The sequence below is a fragment of the Gouania willdenowi genome, chromosome 1 (genome assembly GCF_900634775.1).
Source record: "Gouania willdenowi chromosome 1, fGouWil2.1, whole genome shotgun sequence".
Lineage (NCBI taxonomy): Eukaryota > Metazoa > Chordata > Actinopteri > Blenniiformes > Gobiesocidae > Gouania > Gouania willdenowi.
The window spans coordinates 45,116,341-45,137,983 of record NC_041044.1 but is presented as its reverse complement, the minus strand read 5'-3'; the positions used below and the strand labels follow the sequence as shown (position 1 = coordinate 45,137,983).

Below are 21,643 nucleotides of genomic sequence, written 5' to 3'. Positions count from 1 at the left end.
AACATTAGTAATGATGTGAACACGTCTGTGGTGTGTGATGTCACTAATGTGTTTCAGAGAAAAGTGTTCAGAAATGGTGTTCAGGTGGGCGGAGCCAGGTAGAAACCCAGGGTTTCTTTGATAAAACCTGCCAGTGACCAGGTTTAGTTCACGGACAATGTTGCCATGGTAACATACTCAGAGAAGAACATACCTCACGTTTAGGAATGAGATACTCAGAGTTTCATCATTTGAGCCTGAACATACTCAGAGTTTGAACATAACACGCTTTATGGAATAAACCTCTGGTCACACATGTATGTTTATTACAGTAACAGGCCTAGATGTACGTTAGCAGGTGTGTGCGTGTGTGTATTATGTCATGAGAAATTTGACTTATTTGTCCGTTAGTTTCACTTGTTACATACTTTTCTTTTTTTTTTACCTTTATTTAAACATTAATGTCTCATATTAAGTTTATACAGGATCAATAGTGTGTACATGTGTGATAATTCTGTGCTAAAACCTGCATATGAGGTATTTCTATAATGTGGTTTTAAATATTAAAAAGTTGTTTGGATTGTTTTGGTTTTAGAACATGTAATTTCATGTCTGTGATCACTGATAATCACAGTCTAATAACACTGCGTGTAGACATTTCACACAAACTCCTCGAAATTCCTCAAACAAGGTTTTTCTTTTGTTGTTGTTGTTTAAAAATAATTTCAAATGTTAAATAATATCTACATGTGTGATGATTCCTTATATCAAATATTTAATTTTGATTTGAGTTACTGTTTCTTTTTTTTTACATTTATTCACAAAAAAATGTTTTAGGTTTTAGATTAGACTGGATTTTGGCTATTATGTGTATAACTTATTTTTTTAATCAATAAGTGTAGATATATAAAGACAAAGCCATGTTTTTTTAATATATATTTAAAAACTTAAACTTGCAGGTTTGATCATCAGCCTAAAAAATAGAGATTTAATGAAATTTAAAAAGGAGTTTAACGCTTCTCAGGTTATTTTATTTTTTATCTTTTTCATAGAAATAAATTCTATGTGGAGATTTTGCCATTGGTTTATGTTTATGGATTTTTTTAATCTTTCCAATTCACTAATATTGTTTTTGTTCCTGAAAAGTAAAAATATCCCCCAGTATCGTGCACGCACGTTTTTATTTCTTGATTATCAATTTCTATTTACATCTCTCGCCTTTGATTGAAAATCATTTATGTGTGATTATCCATATGTACTTACAAATCAGTCTAGAGCCAAAGTTACTACATTACTGATAAAACTACATTACTGTAGTTTTATCAGTACATTACTGTAGTTTTATCAGTACATTACTGTAGTTTTGTCACACCTGGCTGTTTAAGATCAGATCAGATTATCCAATCTAGGAACCAAAATCCTTAACTTTATTGCTAAATAAATGTACCTCGTGTAAAAAGTTTGATTATGTTCTTCTGTTTTTATTTCTGTCAATGTCGAGTCAATCAATCTCTATATCCTAAACGTTGTCCTAATTGTTCCATAAAACAGGTTATGTTCAAACTCTGAGTATGTTCAGGTTCAAATGAGGGAAACTGTTCCATAAGTGAAGCTTCTGTTCTGTAGACAAGCTGTTATAAATGAAAGTAGCTCTTGAATAACTCTCTTTGAATAACAGTAAGTTGATCATTTTAACCGTAAATTAAAGTGGCGTTGTCTATGAAAATGATTGTACATCAATAAAACATATGTGTAGATGTTTCTCAATCTCTAACAGAATGAATTTTGAACCAATTTCCAAACTGATTAATTTTTAAAAACATCACATGTATCTATGATACAACGTGAAGCTGGTTTTACCACTCAACACTTTATCTCCACATCCTTAAATATTTCAATTCTTTGGCTACAATTATTATTATGATGATATAATAGTAATACTGATAGTCATAATATTAATAGTAATAATAGTAATGGTTATATAGATTTATCTATCGATGTAATGCACTATAGGAGCGATTGCCACTGGTCCAAGATGGCCGCCCTGTTGACGCACCGCTCTAATGGGCAGCAGCAGTCGATGCGGCGTCTACGTATAAAATGTCTATGGTTGCAACCCACCAGAAAACTAAAAGAAGAAGAAACTGAAAATGTCCATTTTATAAGACTGGGGCATTGTGGACTAGCTGCATATTTAAATCGAATAGGCAAACATCCGGATGGATTATGTCAACTTGAGACTTTTCCCCATGTTCTATTGGCCTGTGGATGTTATTCTGTTGAAAGGGGAATGTTATTTAAAGAACTTTCAACTCTTGGGCTGACAGTGTTTTCAATAAAGTCAATATTTGCACCAAGAACAGAGTCGATTTTAATAGATAAGGCAGTCGTGAGATATCTTCAATCTTCCAACCTCTATTTGAGAATCTAAAATGGAGTAACTAAGTGAACAGAAGAGGGCAGCATTACGCTTCTTTTAGTGTACAGCCTGCCGGAAACCATTAGAAGAAGAAGAAGAATGTCCATTTTGACGACCCGTAGTTCAAACAGGAAGTGCTATTGTTTACTGTTCACACTTAGCACCGACGCAGCACATTCTATCTGTTTAACCACTGTTTGATATCAAAGTCCGACTTTTAAATACATGTGATGCTATTCGGAGAGTTAAAGTCTGTGTATTTAGGGAAATCTACCCGTTACAATGTGTTACAGCAGTGGAAATCAACGTTTTAGTGCAACGGGCTAACGTTAGCATCAGTGATTTTAGCCTGTTAAAAAGCTAAATACTCACACATTGAAGGTTTTAATAGACAAAGAAGCTAAGCTGGACTTATTTAAGGACACTGTGGTTTAACACTGAGTCTAGGCTGGATTTCTGTCTGCTTTATTAACCACTCGGACACTTACTGGAGGATGGCGGAGGGGACGTTTCAGTCGCAGCTGTCCTGTGTGATGGAGACCGTGTTTAAGGCCGCTATGTATGAGATCACACGGCTGGTGGAGGACAGCTTCATGGAGGAGGTGAAGCGGAGCCGGCGGCAGGTGGAGAGTCTGAGGGAGAGGCTGAGGACGAGAGACATGGAGCTCAAAGGGAGGTGCGCGGACTGCAGCAGGACGGCGCTGTCTGCACCTGGGCACACAGGTGAGCCCGGCTGCACGTGCACTGCCATTAACCCTAAAGGTCACACACCAGAGATAGGACACTTTTAAGATGTAATAATATCTCATCTGAGGGTCACATGATCAACATTCATAAGAATCCTGACCAATCAGAGCATTAACAAGGAACTGTGTGTTTTTGTTGTCATTGTGTAAATTTTCCTGTAATTTTAGTCTATGTTGTGTTTTTGTAGTGGTATTGTGTGTTTTTTTGTATTATTGTCATTTTCTATATTTTTCTGTTTCTAAACAAGGCTGCAACAACAAATCAATAAACATTAAGACCAATAAAAGTATTGGCAACACATTTTATTCATGTGACTGACTGTGATGCAGAGCCTTTGCTTCACCTGCAGATATTTGTGGTGCACATATGAAGGTACATATGTTGCAAAATGTGAGAGCTTGTAGAATGTGGTGAGAGCTTGTGTATAAAAAATCCACACACGTGAAATAAATTTCATGTCAAAAATGATGGAAAAAATGTATAGACTGATATCTACACATTTCTACAAGCATGAAGCAGTTTTGCTACAAACGTCTCACAAAATGTGTTGCAAAACTCAAGCAGCTCAGAGTCACACCAGGGGTCTGCAACCTGCGGCTCTGGAGCCTCATGTGGCTCTTTGACTCTTTTGCAATGGCTCCCTAAAGCTTTCAAAAATATTGAAATCAATAATTATTTTCTTACAGAGGGTATTAATGATTTTGAAACCAAATAAAATCACGATATAACAATTTGTCAACCTGCAATAACTCACTTCACATCCTGAAACATCTACAGACCATTAACTTTTTCCTGCACCTGTGGTTAACTTTAAGTTTTAAATCCCTGGCAAGATAACTAAATCTACTAAAACCCTATCCTGGAAGTAAACATACATTTGAATTATGTGGGGACAGATTAATTTAACTGCCAACATGCTGGATAAATATGCATGCTTGATATGTGGCAAGAAATTAGTAATCAGCATGTGTTGACTGACATGTTGTCAAATTCAAGTTATTTTTTGTAGCCCTTCAAATACATTATCTAAAAAAAAAAACATTATTTGATATAATTTTAACTGTATAGAAATGTATACACTATGTTGTTTTCATTGGAAAGATTTTTTTTTTTCGGCTCTGGAAGGACTTTAATCCAGGTGAGATATGACAAAATGGCTCTTTGGAGAGTAAAGGTTGCAGAACCCTGGTGTAGCGGTACCGTAGAGGGTCGTCTTCTGATCGAGAGGTTGGGGGTTCGATCCCAGTACCTGACTATGTGTCGAAGTGTCCTTGGGCAAGACACTGAACCCTAAGTTGCTCCCAGTGGTCGACTAGCGCCTTGCATGTCAGTCCTGTCCCACTGGTTGGTGAATGTGAGAGTGATTGGGTGAATGAGCTGATATGTAAAGACTGTTTCAGTGGTGATAAAGCTCTATATAAATCAAGTCCATTTACCATTTAGATTAGAGAAGTTATAACTGTAGAGTTGTGGTTGTAAACCATCATTTACACAGTAATTACACAGTAATTAAAAAACGTGAATAAATGTTGGATTACAGGTTTGTAGCTGTAACTTTATGTGTAAATATCAGTCTATACATTTTTTTTCCATCTTTTGTGACATGAAATTTATTTCACGTGTGTGGATTTTTTAAGAAGTACAACTTATTACACCAATCATTCCATTATTTTTCCCTCTTCTCCTGGAGAACCACAGCTGAACATCTGGCCTGGCATCAGTTGTGGTCCTCCACAGTATACGGCCCTCATATCTGACGTTGTGCTGACTGCAGCTGATATTGGGTGGAATCATGTACATGCTGCTCGTGTACACTATCACTCTGCTTGGTGCGTTTGTCCCCGCCCCCTTTCCCACGGCCGATAAGCTCGCCCCACATACTCAGCTCGCTCTACACTTGCCCTCTCTTTTTATATCATCCCTTTAATAAAGTGTTTCTTACCCTTCCTTAAGAGGGATGGTGATGGTCAATAAATTCTTTTTTTTTTACTTTTTACACTTTGTTCCTCTGAATGAGGCTAAATGATGTTTATCACTGTAGCTAAACCATTACAAAGTGATTTATTTAATCATACCTCCCCTTTAATGCACTTTAGTTTTTTTTGGAATGCATGTTTAGTTTTATTTGAATGGATAATATAAATGATAAACTTTGTTATGCTTTTTTTGAAAAGCAAAGACTACTGGAATATTTAAAAAATGTCATAATATTTAATAAACCTTTACTTTCTTTGAAAAACATGTCTAAAAATGTATTCTAGGCTATTTATGCACTATTTAAAAAATAGTTAAAAACTTAACAACCGCATTTGATATTCAACCAGCGTTAATATTTGCTTCTGCCACAATTGTTTCTTTCGATGCATCCCTACAATCAAACAGTGATCTTCCAGTGTTGCAGTCAGAAACCGTTTGAACTCCACCCCGTCAAGCAACAGTCTGATGTACACATATCGTGGCATGATCACATATATAGTCTATACACCCACAGTTGTATACACTCATAAACTGGCCATTATAGTCTGTATTGCTTTATGTCTGTATGTAAGATAGATCACATAATATAATAAATAATAGAGGAGTTAGGGAAAAGCCATCACGTTTGTTTTGACGATCAGACTCACTTCCACTAGGCGACGTAATCATTTGATGGCCATGAAGGTTAGTGACGTCTGCCGTGGTGAAAATAATAATAATAATAATTAGTGCACTGTCTTTTAGCAGCATAATAAAATATATTCTGAAGAGTAAATAAAGTGTTACATGTGGACTATTAGCAGCATTTATAATCCCCTTTGAACTGGGAAATATGACAATATCACAATCACATTAGTAGACCAGGACTGGACTGTTGTAGCTCTATTAATTTAAAACATAGGCTGTCTGATGATAGATGTCTGTCTTTGTAAAACAAAACATAAACACCCCTAGTGTTCCTCATCACATACATAGATCTACAGTATCAACATGGTCAGGATTAAGTCGTGTGCACAGCCTGTTCACAGTTAGACCAGCTGCTGAGAACACACGCTCTGAAGGGACTGACGTGCCTTGGAAACCTTCCTTTATTGACTTTCCACCATGTTGTGGGACTGGAATCAAGGAGTGGTGGCAGATCCTTCAGAAAGCTGTCCACTTCTTTTCTACGTCATGGGTGCTCCTGGTGGTATAGTTTTCAGCCATGAGTAAACACTGCACACACCACCTCTTACTGGTCTCCAGCAGTGGAGCTCCCACATCCAGCTTCTGCTTCTGCCAGCACTTCACACAGTTTGACATGAGCTGCAGTCCTGATTGGTGGGGTCAGAATGGTGGGGGAGGATCCAGCATGGTGGCTAGCACTGGTGGTGGTGACGTCAGGTCATCAGAAGAAATCTGTGAAGAAAAAGATAATAAATTACATTTAAATGTGATTTTGTTTTCATCATCATTTGTTTTATCATTTAATGAATGAACCACTATTAATTATTAATAGATTGCTTGATATGAATTATTAGTATTAATTAGGTAAGACAGTAGAAGCAGGTAAAAACTACAACTGTAATGCATACAGTTAAAAATATCTGCAATAATGAAAAGAATGGATTCAGCTTACCTTCATCCTTTCACCCAGTGTGTCTCCCTGGTCTTGATCATGCTGAAGGTGGTGGGATACGTGTCTGATATGGACACCTGTCTCAGTAGACATCATGGTCGTTGCACATGAACATGAAAGACATTAACGGGGGACAGGTATGGGAGTACTGGGGAGCAGCGCTCTGGTTCATAGATGAGAAATATGAAACAATGAGTGAGAACATGAGGTTAAATATCTAACTGGGCCCTTGTAGAGAGGGGCGGAGTTTGGGATCATAAAAAAACTCTTCAGCAAATATTAAGACGAAAACCAACAAACGACATTCAACAAACACAACATACAGATCAATACAACAGCACGTTAGCACAGGGGATGGGTCTTTAGGATGGGTAGTTCACAGGTCAGCCACAGTGTGGCGCTGCCCTTATGGCACGCCTCCTACTGCCAACTGCTGGGAAGGAGGAGGTTAGAGCGTCATAGCTGTTCATGGGGGGGTGAGTGAGTGGGTGGGGGGAGGAGATGAGAATAGAGAAGGTGTTTTGAGATGGGCGAGCCATAACATGGCTGCCTGCTCTAATGTTCTGTTCCTGGTCGATAAAACTAAAGAACGTCACATTGACAATGGTTGATCACACTCACCTACTCACTAATATTAATTATGTTGAATGAAACGTGTGGATAAAAATGTCTGTTTTATATCAGTTATAATCTGATCATATGTCTTACATATAATAATATATGGGTTTTAGATTATTTATTTAAAGTTGTTCACAGCATAATTAATGCATTGGTAACTTACATGATCTCTGTTATTTGTCGGTCATCGTGAGTTTCCATAAGCATTCAGGTGTGTGTGTCCCTTTAAATGTTGTCGTCGCAAGGAATTGTGGGTCATCATAATCTGTTCTCCTTTGGTAAAGGATGTATCAGTGTTCCCTAGGCTAAAGGAGGTTATAAAGGAAGCATTGAGCCTCTTTTCCTGAGCTTAAAGAGAACTTGGACACTCTTTATCATGGCCACCACTTAAACACTTCCAGGGGTGAAGGAACAGTGCATAGGAAAGGAGATAGGAGGGAACAGTGGATAGGAAAGGAGATAGGAGGGAACAGTGGATAGGAAAGGAGATAGGAGGGAACAGTGAATAGGAAAGGAGATAGGAGGGTTATGATTGTGTGTGTGTTTGTGTGCGCACCACCAGTGTTGTGTGTGCGTACGAGTATTTGTGTGTGTGTGACACATTTTTATTTCAGTTTAATCATTTTAAGCTGACTGTGTTTTAAAAAACAAATGTGATTCATTGATAATGAAATGAATCATTAGTTCTATTAAACTAAATATTTTTGTAGTCGTCTTGTGTTTTTGTACACTTGTACATATTGTATACACATTTGTATGCATATTTATGCACCTATTTAATTTATTATCTTAATATAATTATTTTTTTACTATGGTTACATTTTGATGAGTGTGTCTTATTTTGTGTTTTTTGTTTCACCTTTGCTGTAATTTGTTCACTTAGGAGTCATTGTATCAAACAGTTTATCATTTATTCAGTGCTTCTGATTGTTGTTGTGATTTTGTGTATTTTTGGTGTCTTTTTCTGTAATATTCTGTGTTTTTGCAGCAGTTTGCTTATGTCTATGATGCATGGAGGCACACATGCTACAACCTGTCTGTGTTTCTCTGAACATGTGACCTGATGTTACTGCTGCTCCTGTTGTCTGTAGACCTTTAACGTGTGATGTTTGTGTCTCAGACAGAAACCTCAAACAGGAAAGTGACTTCAGATCAGAGAGTGACGCTCAGAGAGAAGAAGAAGAAGAACAGTCCCACAATGATGATGATGATGCAGATCAGACTCAGGTACTTTATCCTGAGTTCACTGTACACTGTTCAATGTGTTATATAGACATACACACAGATATAGACATACACACACAGTTAGACTTATACACACTGGCGTGTGGTGCACAAAAAGCTTTATTATGAGATTTCTAAATATAGCTCTAGGACTACAAATTCTATCTCAAAGCCCCATATTTTTGCTAATCTCTCCTTTTTACTCAATAACCTACAGTAGGTTGATCAGGTGTGTGTTGCTACCACAGCAGTTATCCCTAGTTAGAGTTGAGATATGTGTCTACAAGGTATAACAACCACACATGATCACAAAAGGATCATGTCCTTGCTCTTACCAGAGGTCTAGCAGCGTGTCCTCGAGCCCACAGGCTCCTGTCCCGATCAGAGACTGAAGAAGACTTCTTCTTGGTTCAATTAATATTTATTCAAGATTACAAAATAACAAATACAAAAAGTTCCAAACTGACTTAAGGTCCTAATCAAATAATATAACTAAAAAGTCCTAAGGATAAATATAATGATTCTTAAAAGGTTAAGGTCAAAATCAAGGCTTGTAGAAAAAAGCTTAAAGTTGAAGCAAAAGCTGGAGTCAAAAGCCAAAAGCCCCAAGAACGAACTCGTCTTGCATATTCACATGGCTTATATAGTTTTCCATCTAGGGTTTTTCCATCCAGCCTCCTGACATCACAGGAATCTGGGTTTTTTTAAGCTGATACACGTTATCACTTCACGTGACTGGGCCTTATGTCTTACTAAATCACACTAGTTTCTGCTGGTTACAGTAACTGCACGTTGCTCAAGCCTTTCCTACTCTAGCCTTAATATGTAGGAACATTCAGTGAGATTACACACTTTTAATTACATAGGGCAGTGGTTCCCAACCTTTCTTGTCTTGTGTACCCCTTGAGACTTTTTGTCATACCATGAGTACCCCCCCCACTCATACGTGTTCATGATTCTCCAAAAGTAGAACATAACACAACTGAATATTCAATGCAAGTCATTTTATTTCATCTTCTTAAATTGAACAATTAATATTATCTTCTTATTTAACTCAAATTAAACATACAACTATGTTGCCTTCAAGGCAAAAGAAATGATAAATATATGAATGAAATTATAGTTTGTATTATTAATACTGATGCATTATGATTATATTGTTATGAAAGAAAAAATAAAAAGAATAAATAAAAATGATAATTGTTGTGTTCTGAAAGTTCATCCTTCTCCGGCCAGTAGGGGGCATAGTGGGACTGTTTTTACTTAGAGCGGCCAGGAAGTAAAGAAGAGACGAAGAAGTGTGTGTAAGAAAGTTGGGCGCCGACATTAAAGAAGGTAGCAACGTAAACCTCTCTCCAGTGGTCCTTTAAGTGTTTTATGTTCTACAAACACAACAATAATATGAATAAATAAATACAAAACAAATAATTAACCTGCCTGTGTTATGTATAACTTTTATTACAAAAGAGCTTTTTTGAAAATGTCTTCTTTAAATAGGCATTTCAATTTTATAAAATAGCGCACATGTACCATTTTATTGACAGACTTATGAAATGACTGAGAACATTTTTTATTATCTTGGAAATAAATTCGTAATTTTTCCACGTACCCCCTGCAATGTGCTCACGTACCCCTAGGGGTACGCGTACCCCTGGTTGGGAATCACTGACATAGGGCATCACAAATGTAGGTCTTTTCACATCATGCAACACACACACAGTTAGACTTATACACACACAGTTAGACTTATACACACATAGATAGACTTATACACACATATATAGACTTATACACACATATATAGACTTATACACACATATATAGACTAATACACACATATATAGACTAATACACACACAGATTGACTTACACACACAGATATAGACTTACACACAGATGTAAGCATATATAGACTTACACACATGGATATAGACTTACAGACACAGCCATAGATCTGTACAATCAGTTATAGAGTAGTATAATTAATGTGACGTTGACGTGGTCCTCCTCTGTCTCTCAGTTCCAAAGTGTCCACCAGGAGAAGTTTGATGGACTTCTGAAAGAACAAAGTCTGCAAATCTGTTCAAAGACCGACCAATCCCAGGCCTGGAGCTTCTCTTTTGATGGTTCGTCACCACACAGAGACTTACATACCAGAATGTTCCTTTACTCCTCCCCCAATTCTGTAAACTTGTGTCTTATTCTGAAAAATTACTTTTGGTTAAATAATCTTATTTTAGTAAGTGTTGAAGTAGCAGTTTATTTTTCTCTACTGAAGGAAACGCGTCGAGGCTTTGAGCTGGAAATATTTTATGTTTCACTTTTTCAAGGATATTTGTGTATTTTTGCCAGTTGCACGTCTGCACTAGACACGGGAAAAATGTACCCAAACCATATTTAATTGATGTAGCATTTTTTCCCCAATTATGTTTACTGTGAAGTTGGTCTTAAATTTAATTTTAAATGGCAATAAGAAGTATTTAAAAGTCTTGAATTAAATATAACTAGAGTTGTAGGAACCCTGTTAGGTGAAAATAGGTACAAATTTATAGATTCAATACTTGACACAAAAAAATCAGAAAAAGTTACAAATGAAAAACAAATTTCTTGAATCTGAAATATAAATCAAATTATGAATCTGAAGTTTGTGAAGAATTTCCGAATTTCGACTTTAATAATAATAAGTACAGCACATCCCTACCACTACTACAATACCCATAATCCACTGCGCATAAAGCATATATATATATATATATATATATATATATATATATATATAAAACAGAGAATTACAACAACTTAAGTTCAAAATGCTTGACCATCATGTGATTTATGTACAGAACTCTACACTAACTTTCTCAGTTTGTCACACCCTTAACTGGCTGTACATGAATTAATTTAACAGTAACATAACCAACTTATCATCTGCATTGTTTCACCATGAATTAAATTGAGAGGGTCCAGCTCTGATAGTGGGGTCTCCTAACCCTCTTCCCCTGGTCAGGGGTCTGTAACCTTTACTCTACAAGGAACCATTGAACCTCATCTCACCTGGATTAAAGTCCTCCTGGAGCCATAAATACCTTCTCTATGAAGACAATACAGTGTATTACATTATATACAGTTATAATTATATAGAATAATGTTTGATTTAATTTATATTGATCATGTAAATGGAAACTTAAAAATAGTTTAAAATAAAATAAATTAACATCAATAAATAAAACATTATCTTCATCTTCAAATTCTTACACATCACAGTTTACATGAACACAATGTTCATAAAGTAGATTTTTATAGTTAATTTATATGAAAGTCTATAAAAAGTAACATGAATATAATAACACATGATCATGTGATCAACACATGCTAATTACTCATTTCTTGCCACACATAAAACATACATATTTAACCTGTACATTGGTGGTTAAAAATTCTTACTAGTTTATTTTCTTTAATTTCATTAATCTCATGGTAATTAAGAGCTTATGTAATCTTAATGATTTAATGTAATCTTTGACTTTAAGGTATCATTAAAGAACACCACATTCAGACAGGACATGTTGGAAACATGTTTATTATGTTTATACATATATAAAACATAGACATTAGATTTTTATTATGCACTTATGTACCAAGAGGAATTCATTAAATAAATGTCTAACAAACATGAATAACTTGTCATACAGTTTGTCTGGTCCTTTCATACGTGGAGTCTCCAGCATGGTTTGCTGTGCTGCATGGGGATGCTCCAATCGCTCCGATAAAGGAGGTCAAATGTACGGCTTCCCAAACAAACCAGAGAGGAGAAATAAATAGTTAGCCAAAGTCAGTAGGAGCAATCTAAAAATAAATTAGGGTTATAACTGTTAAAAAAATTTGTTAATTAATGCATTAATTTAATTTAATTTACTACAGCAGAATAAATCACGTTTAAAAGTATTTTCTCTAATTCCACATCGTTGGATGAAATTACGTTAATAAAATTGAACCTTGTGGTTAAGGCTGTGTGTTGCTAACTTTATCCAGTAACGTTAGCATACCCTAGCCTCATCTGTTATCTGCTAATGATCCCTTAATCTACTAGTTTAGCGGAGGATAATCCACTAACATGCTTTAATGCACACGTTAATGGGTTTAGATAATCTGATAATAATATTAATATCCAATAAGATTATTTAAACGTCTTATTGTTCAAAAGTTCTTCCTGAGCCAAGGAAGGGAGAAGACGTGTTTTCAGAGCTCTCTCCGGGAAAGCTATATTCCCGTCTGATAACGCGACCTTGACTACCAGCGAGCAGCGACCAGCTGCATCTGAAGAGAGAAAACTGGGCCCAGACATGCCACCAAAAATGGAAGAGAACTTTAAGCTATTCAAAGAAGAGTTTAAAGAAATGATTAAGGAGATGAAACAGGAGATGAGACAGGATCTCATGTCCTTAAGACAAGAACTATCTACGAAGATGGAGAACATGACGAATGCCTTGGAGAAATCATTGAAAATACTGGAGAATGACATCAAGGTACTGAAAGAAGAAAATGTAAAGAATGCAGAAAAGATAAAAACATTGGATGCGAGGGTTGAAGATCTGGAAAGAAAAGAAAGAGAAAAGGATGTCATCATCACGGGCCTAAAGATAAGGCCAAGGAGCTACGCCAGTGCAACAAGACAAACAGAGGATCTGACCAGCGAAGACGAAAAATCGATTGAAGAACAGGTGATTGATTACCTGGACTCGAAAGGCATTGAAGTGAACCCAGACAACATCAACTACTGCCAACTGCTGCCAAAACGCAAAGACACCAGAGATGTGAAAATTACATTCACCAACGTGAAATATAAAGCTGAAATAATGAAACAAGGAAGAAAACTGGCCGGAACGATGGTGTTTATGAACGAGAACCTGACGAAGCAGAACGCAAGTATCGCATGGAAAGCACGCCAACTGAAGAAAGGAGGGAAAATTGTGAAAAACTGGACCAGAGGCTGCAGGATCTACATCACACCTCCAGGAGGAGAAAATGGAAAACCCGTTCTACTCCAAAGGATGGAAGACCTGGAAAAATACGAATGAGGTGCCTAAAAGTCAAGAACACTGATAAAAATCATGGATATGGACAGAATCACTAAAAATCATCCACAACATCATCAACATCAACAACGGGAGATTAATCAAGTAAATGAAGTGGACCCAAACAACTTTTCACACTGGAAACAATACACGAACAGCCATTACTACACAGAGAATGACTTCAAAGTGGAAAATAAGAAGGAAAAAGGTCTGTCACTTGTTCACTGTAATTGTCGCAGTATGTATGCACATTTTGAAGACATTAAGGATTACATCTCTACATTGTATAGGTTTGACATAATAGCACTGTCAGAAACTTGGATGAATGAAAAAAAAGGCATGGATTTTATGATAAAAGGATATAAATTTGTCTATAAGAACAGATTACATAAGCCAGGAGGAGGGGTAGCACTATTCATAAAAGAAAATATAGAGATGGAGATTATAGAGTCTTTGAGTTTAACTGTGGAAGAAGTAATGGAATGTATAACAGTGAAAATTACAAGTCCAGAGGGACGTAAGATAAAAATCTGCTGTTTGTATCGTGCACCTGACTGTAAAATAGACATATTTAATGAGAAACTAACCAAAATGATAGAAGAAATTAAAAATAAGAGATTACTGATATGTGGAGACTTCAATATAAACATTTTAAATCCTTTAAAAAATACACACATTGAAGACTTTGCCAATTGCATGTACACAAATGGATTAAAACCTCTCATAACACAACCAACCAGAATTAATAAACACAGCTCAACACTGATAGACAACATCTTCACAAACATACAAAACACAGATATAAAAAGTGGTATATTAATAAATGACATCTCTGATCATTTACCAATATTTATGATACTAAACGCAAAAGAGAAGAAGAACCGTGAAAATCATAACACACAGACATACAGGAGACTGGAAGGAGAAAAACAATTACAAAACTTTAAACAACAGATAAAAAGACAGACGTGGGAAAGTGTCTTCAATGAAGACGTGAACGTAGCATATGACACATTTACAGACACAATAACGACAATATACGATAAATGCTGCCCTTTGAAACAAATAACAACCAAAAATAAAATAAACAATGTACCATGGATTAATAAGAAAATAGCCAACGTATGCAAAAAGAAAAACATACTATATAAAAAATATATAACAGAAAAAACATTAAAAGCAGAAATACGTTATAAAAAATACAGAAACAAAGTTAATAATTTACTAAGAGAAAAAAAAGGGAATATTATGAAAAACAATTAAAAGAGAATAAAAACAAAAACAAAAATTGTGGGAAATAATAAACAACATAACCATGTGCAAATGCAAAGAAAAAAATGCAGACCATTTTATAATAAACAATGTAAAAGAACACAATAAAAACATAATAGCACAAGAACTCAACAGTTTTTTCATAAATACTGGAAAAGACATAGAGAAAGAGATAAATAAACACCCAACACTTAAATGGAACCATTTTGACAATGAGAAGAAAGACATTGATAAGTACCTTGTACTTGAAGAAGTAACAGAAGCAGAGGTGGACAGAATAATCACTACCAGTACCTCAAAAAAATCCAGAGACGTTAATAATCTAACTATGAGTCTAATAAAAACCATAACAGCTGAAATAACCCCGCCACTAACATATATAAGTAATCTATCATTCAAGAATGGTGTTTTCCCAGAAAAAATGAAAATTGCAAAAATCAGACCGATTTACAAGGGTGGAGAAAAATGCAATTTCACTAATTATCGACCTATATCAATATTACCACAACTGTCAAAAATTCTGGAAAAACTGTTCATGAACAGACTCGACAAATTTATAGAAGACAATAATATACTACATGAAGGACAATATGGATTTAGAAAAGGACGTTCAACAGCAATGGCTATAATTGACATCACGGAGAATATAAGAGAAGCATTAGAAAAAAAACTATTTGTATTTGGAATTTTTCTGGACCTAAAAAAAGCCTTTGACACAATTAATCATGATATTCTAGAAGAAAAACTTCAAAATTACGGAATAAAGTACAACGCCTTAAAATGGATTAAAAGCTATATGACAAATAGAAGACAATATGTTGACTTTGAAGAACACACATCAAAATGCCAAACCATACAATGTGGTGTTCCTCAGGGTTCAATTTTAGGGCCAAAACTGTTCATTCTATACATAAACGACATTTTCAAAGTCACTAATTGCCTAAAACTAACATTGTTTGCAGATGACACAACCATTCTATGCTCAGGCAAAGACATTAACACTTTAATAGAGTCAACAAATGAAGAACTATTAAAAATTCAAACATGGTTAGATGTAAATAAACTAGCCCTAAACGTCAGTAAAACAAAATTCATTAACTTTGGAAAGAGAAAAAAAACAGGAGATATAAGACTGAAACTAAACATGGAAATAATAGAAGAAGTAAAAGAATATAGGGCACTAGGAGTGTGGATGGACGACAAGCTGACCTGGAAAAAACATATACAAATAATTAAAAACAAAGTTGCCAAAAGCAGTTACAGTACATCCTATGGAAACTTCAACAAATCCTACATACCAAATCACTTAAAACAATATATTCTTCACTCATAGCATCGCACTTAAATTACTGCTCCGAAATATGGGGAAATAACTACAAAACGTATCTTGAACCACTATTTAAACTACAAAAAAAAGCTATAAGAATTTTACATAAAGTACCACACAACACACACACAAACGATTTATTTGAGAAGTCAAAATACCTAAAACTGCAAGAAATAATACACTATAACACACAAATACACGCATTTAGGGCTGCATCTAAAAAATTACCACATCAAATCCAAAAACGTTTCACTTACAATCAAAATCCCTACGAATTCAGACATAATAATGTGTTTAGACCAAACAGGATCATATCAAACGTTGGCAAACATAGTACTGTGTATAGAGCCATGAACCTCTGGAACAGCCTTGACAAAGAGACACAACAATCAGATAATCTGAAACAATTTAAGAACAAAACGAGGAGTACATTTTTACACACATACAGATCTCAAGTCAACTCTCCATTGAACTCTACAGCAACGACATGGAACTCATCAACTGGTCATTGAGCACCATTGACAAATTCTTCTCAACGAGGCAATTGCTTCAGCACGAAATACCATGTCCAAAGGACACATACCCAAGTGGATATGTCATGGACGCACGAGGGAGAAGCCAGATGCTCTGTCTCTCCCAGCTGACATTGGAAGATGTGGAGGACATCTATCTGCTAGGAGGCATGATCTTTGGCCTGCTAATGATGGGGGTATGTGTCTGTGCATGTGCCTTTCTGATGGATCGTAAGCTGAGGCGACTCTCAGAGGATATGAAGGTTCTCCGAGAGAAGAAGAACTTCACGTTTGGAGAGTTGGAGGAACGTAAACAACGACTGGAAAAGAAAGCTCGTGGAAATACGGGGGAAAAAGACTGTGATGAGGAGTAACAACAGGAACAATGACTGCAGACGAGAACACATCACAAAAAAAAAAAAAAAAAAAAAAAAAAAAAGGGAAGAAACGAGGTTGGATGTAAAATTATCTGTGTTCAAATTAGGGGACGGATCTAGATAAGCATAATGCTTTTTTCCGTCGCCCTTTCCAGCATGAAAAAGGACAAAAAAAAAAAAAAAAAAAAAAAAAAAACAATGATGTGATTTTGCTCTGAATGTCAAATGAATTTCTGTGAATGCAACCATGTCGGAAATGAACTGAATAAATAAAAAAAAAAGTGCATCATCTATTCCGCTCTATTTTCATTGTGCTGCAGTAGTCAACTGCTCACTTGTGGAACTATTGTGAGGCTCCATGAACCACCATTGCTGTAAAAAAAACAAAAACAAAAAACCATTGTAGTGGGTGGAGTTGTCGCTGCTCTGATTTACAATATTTGCATTTCTTAAAGAAAATGAAGGATGCAGGTGCTGGCCCGCGTCACACTGCATTAGCATTAGCATTAGCCTAGCATGTTCTAATATACCAGTCATCACTGTATCCAGTAGGACTGATGACATCATTGTGTCCATCTGGTTAGATCTGTGAAGATCAGCAGGTCTGGTCCTGGTCAGTAGATGATGGAGACCACTGAGAACTACAGGGGTCACAGTGGGGGACAGTCACTGCAGTGGTATCTGTCATTGTGTCCTTGGGCAAGGCACTTTACTCACATTGTCTAGTATGAATGTAGTGTGTGAGTGAGTGGTGGTGGTGGTGGTGGGAGGGGCCTATGGTTCACTATGACAGCCTCGCTTCTGTCAGTCTGCCCCAGGGAAGCTGTAGCTACAATAGTAGCTTACCACCACTAAGTGTGGAGTGAAAGAATAATGCCTTAATTCTGTAAAGCGTTATATAAAATCTAATGCATTTTCAATAGTGATGATGTCAGAATTCTCCTGAAAATTTCATCCAAATGTGTTTATAACTTTTTCAGTTATCTTGCTAACAGACAGGCAGACAAAACATAACCTTCTGCAACTGGCAGAAGTAATAATAGAAAATAAGTGCTTTTGGAAACACAAACACTTTACAATTGCAAAAGTCAAAATTTCTGTATTTTGACTTTAGCTTTTTGTCCCAGATCCAGATGTTTCTACCGTCGTCGACTCTGAGCACCACACCCTGAAGTCTCAGCTGTCATGGACAGCTAGCTTTGAGCCGGGAGCAGACGTAGCGAAAGTAGCGGCGACGCAGCGCTCCGACAGCAGCTACGGCCTAGATCCACACCTCAGTGCTGCCTGCCAAAGCAGCAGCAGCAGAAATATGCTGAGTCACTGTGAGGGAGTGCTGAGCTATCACGAGGAAAAGAGGGATGTTAGCATGGATGCTATCATACATGCTAGCGGGGAGCTGAGCTGTTTGCTGATCAATGAGGACGGGTTTCTGCAGAAGCCCAACCTGTCGTACACATTAGCTAATCGATTAGCTTCAAACATCAGTACTGAGCACTGTGATCCAACACTCAGAGGCAGCGAGCTGCGACCTCCTCACTCCTGCACCCACTGTGGGAAAACTTTTTCCCAGGCTTCTCAGCTTGGCCTCCACCTCAGGCTCCACTCGTCGCAAGGACCGCCGTCCAAACGTAACCAGGGTGGACAAAAACCTTACTGCTGCGCGGTGTGCGGGAACAAGTTCAGCCGCCTGTGGAACCTGAAGCTGCACCGCAGGATCCACACGCAGGAGAAACCACACAGGTGCAGCATGTGTGAGAAGAGCTTCACCCGGGCCGACATCCTGAAGGTCCACCAGCGCACGCACACCGGGGAGAGACCGTACCGCTGTACGGCGTGTAGCCTCAGCTTCAAACGCCTCGATCACCTGAAGACGCACCAACGCAAACACACCACGGCTTACTTACCCTGATTTATTTTAAAGTAAAGATTATCTGTATGTTATTATGTTCTGTAATCTGTTTTTCATCTGTTTCCATTTCCAAATTGTGTCTTTGAGTGTTTTCAAAAGAATGATATGAATTAAAGATATTATTATTCTCATTATTATTGTTATTAATAATAATAGGGTTAGGGTTAGTTAGTTATGACCCTAACCCAAATGCGAAGATTTGTAACTTTCTTCAGATTTTTTTGTATTAATCACTGATTTTTAATGCAATAAAATCTGTAGATTTTTAACCTATTTTTCCAAACACCTAAAAACTCAAGTCAATATCTATACTATAATCAATCTTCTATCTATAAAGCAAAAAAGGTCTGCGTGTGTGTTTGTGGAGCAAATATCTCCCTGACACGGTATGAGTTCGATTTGAAACTTTGTCAACAGCTTCTAAATCCCACAAAGCGCTTTGTGATGAATTCTGTGACTGGAGTTAACAATCGTTTCAGATTCTCAGTGCTTCAGTAGAACTTAGATTTCATGTCTCCTACACCAGTAAGATCTTTCCAACACTTGTGACTCAGAAAACCACTCCTAAAAACTGATTTCTTTTCAATATTTTTTTTGGACCGAGTTAAAGTTGTGCACACCAAAAAGGGACTAAAGCGGCAGCATACAGTTTTTCTGGCCAGTTTCTATTTTATGTTGTTTTGGGGAATAAATTGTGATGTTAATGCAAAAAACTAATAATAATTTTGGTATAACAACCTAAGCAGTTTGTGTCTGTGCATTATTCTCTGTGTGAAGACTTCCAACGATCGCAACATGGTAAATGGTAAATGGACTTGATTTATATAGAGCTTTATCACCACTGAAACAGTCTCAAAGCGCTTTACATATCAGCTCATTCACCCAATCACTCTCACATTCACACACCAGTGGGACAGGACTGACATGCAAGGCACTAGTCGACCACTGGGAGCAACTTAGGGTTCAGTGTCTTGCCCAAGGACACTTCGACACATAGTCAGGTACTGGGATCGAACCTCCAACCTCGCGATCAGAAGACGACCCACTACCACCTGAGCCACGGTCGCCCCAACATACCACAGGTTACATCTGGGTCACAGGTAGTGTATAGAAAATAACATACAAGCCTGTTTACTGTCACTATGGAGTGAATAACATACGACCAGTTTGATTTTGATTTTGAGTTTGTTCGCCTCAGTGATTGGATCCATAATTTCCGCTTCTGGCCTTTTTCTGTCTGTATTCTGTAAAAGTCTATCTTTACCTTCAGCCAGACGTGGTTATGACAGTCTAATACTACGCAGGGTTTGGGCTTTATATGACAAAAATCAGCCAGACTCTAAAATCTCCAACGTGATATCGGCGGTAAATAGCGGTTGTCAGGCAAATGTTTACCACTCTTAAAATGGCGGCGTGCGTTGCTAAGTCAAGTGTCACGCGAAAAGGTGTATAGTCAGTGATATGAGACTAGCTCACGGTTGTTGCACCAGTTGTGATGTTTATGTAAACACCAGCTTCAGGTAGTCCACTTTGTTCTCCAGGGAACAGACATTAGAACGCAGGATGGAAGGAAGCGGAGTTATCTAAGGATTAGCTTTTAGCTTGGTGGCTAGCCCATCCCCGCTCCTGCTTCTGATCACACCGCTTACGTCTCCTCCGCTGGCGGACACCTCTGGTGCGAGGCTCCGCTGCTCCAGCGGCCCACGAAGAAATTACACCCACAAATAAGCCCTTTATAACACTACAGAGTACAGTATGTACACCTCTATGTTCATCCAACCTTCAAACACATACTCATTTGGACATAATTGACTACTTAAGCTCCTCCCACTATATGAATACATACTTCTGACGGGCACTGTAATAGTCTGGTAAAAATTCTGAAAATCGTTGAAAAATATGGAGCAGCTTTATGAGAGGAAACACTGTTACCCTGATTTAGGGCTTTAATCTCAGTTTTATTTTGAATTCTTTATAGATTTCAGAATTCTAAAATGTCTGAGTATTTTATTAATTAACGATATTATTATTATTGTTAAAGTTTTCCTCAGACTTCCGATTACATTTTGATTTATATTTCAGATTCAAGAATTTTGTTTGGGATTTGTAACTTTCTTCAGATATTTTTGTATTAATCACTGATTTTTATGCAATAAAATCTATACATTTGGACTTTTATTCCAAAACACCTAAAATCCAATGTCAATATGTGGTAAAAATTCTGAAAATCTTTTTTATAGAAAATCAGCAGGATTCTGACTTTATACATTCAACTCGGGAACATAAAAAAATCTTGGATTTTATGTTAACCGTTTCTTTAAATATATATATATATATATATATATTAAATATTCTTGAAAAAGGCTGAGAAAAAACAAAACATTTCCAGCTCAATTCTGACTTCAATCAATGAATCCAAAGTAAAAATCAGAAAAAAATAAACCAGAATTTTAACTTTATTCTGTGATTTTTAAATCCATAAAAAAATAATCATATCTTAAAGTCTGACTTTAATGAATGATTTATTTTTTATTTATTCCATATGTGTACAGCTGGGAAGTTTCTCCTCAAAGGCCTGGATCACCTAAAGAG

At 36.7% G+C, this 21,643-nt stretch overlaps 1 protein-coding gene across 1 annotated transcript; it reads left to right on the top strand.

Moving 5' to 3' along the window:
* Positions 1-187: 187 nt before the first annotated feature.
* LOC114465853 (zinc finger protein 79) lies at positions 188-19,687 on the top strand. Its single transcript, XM_028451139.1, has 4 exons — positions 188-3,121; positions 8,479-8,585; positions 10,603-10,708; positions 18,270-19,687. The coding sequence occupies exons 1-4, from the start codon at positions 2,893-2,895 to the stop codon at positions 19,049-19,051; spliced, it is 1,224 nt and encodes a 407-aa protein (XP_028306940.1). The 5' UTR covers positions 188-2,892; the 3' UTR covers positions 19,052-19,687.
* Positions 19,688-21,643: the final 1,956 nt, after the last annotated feature.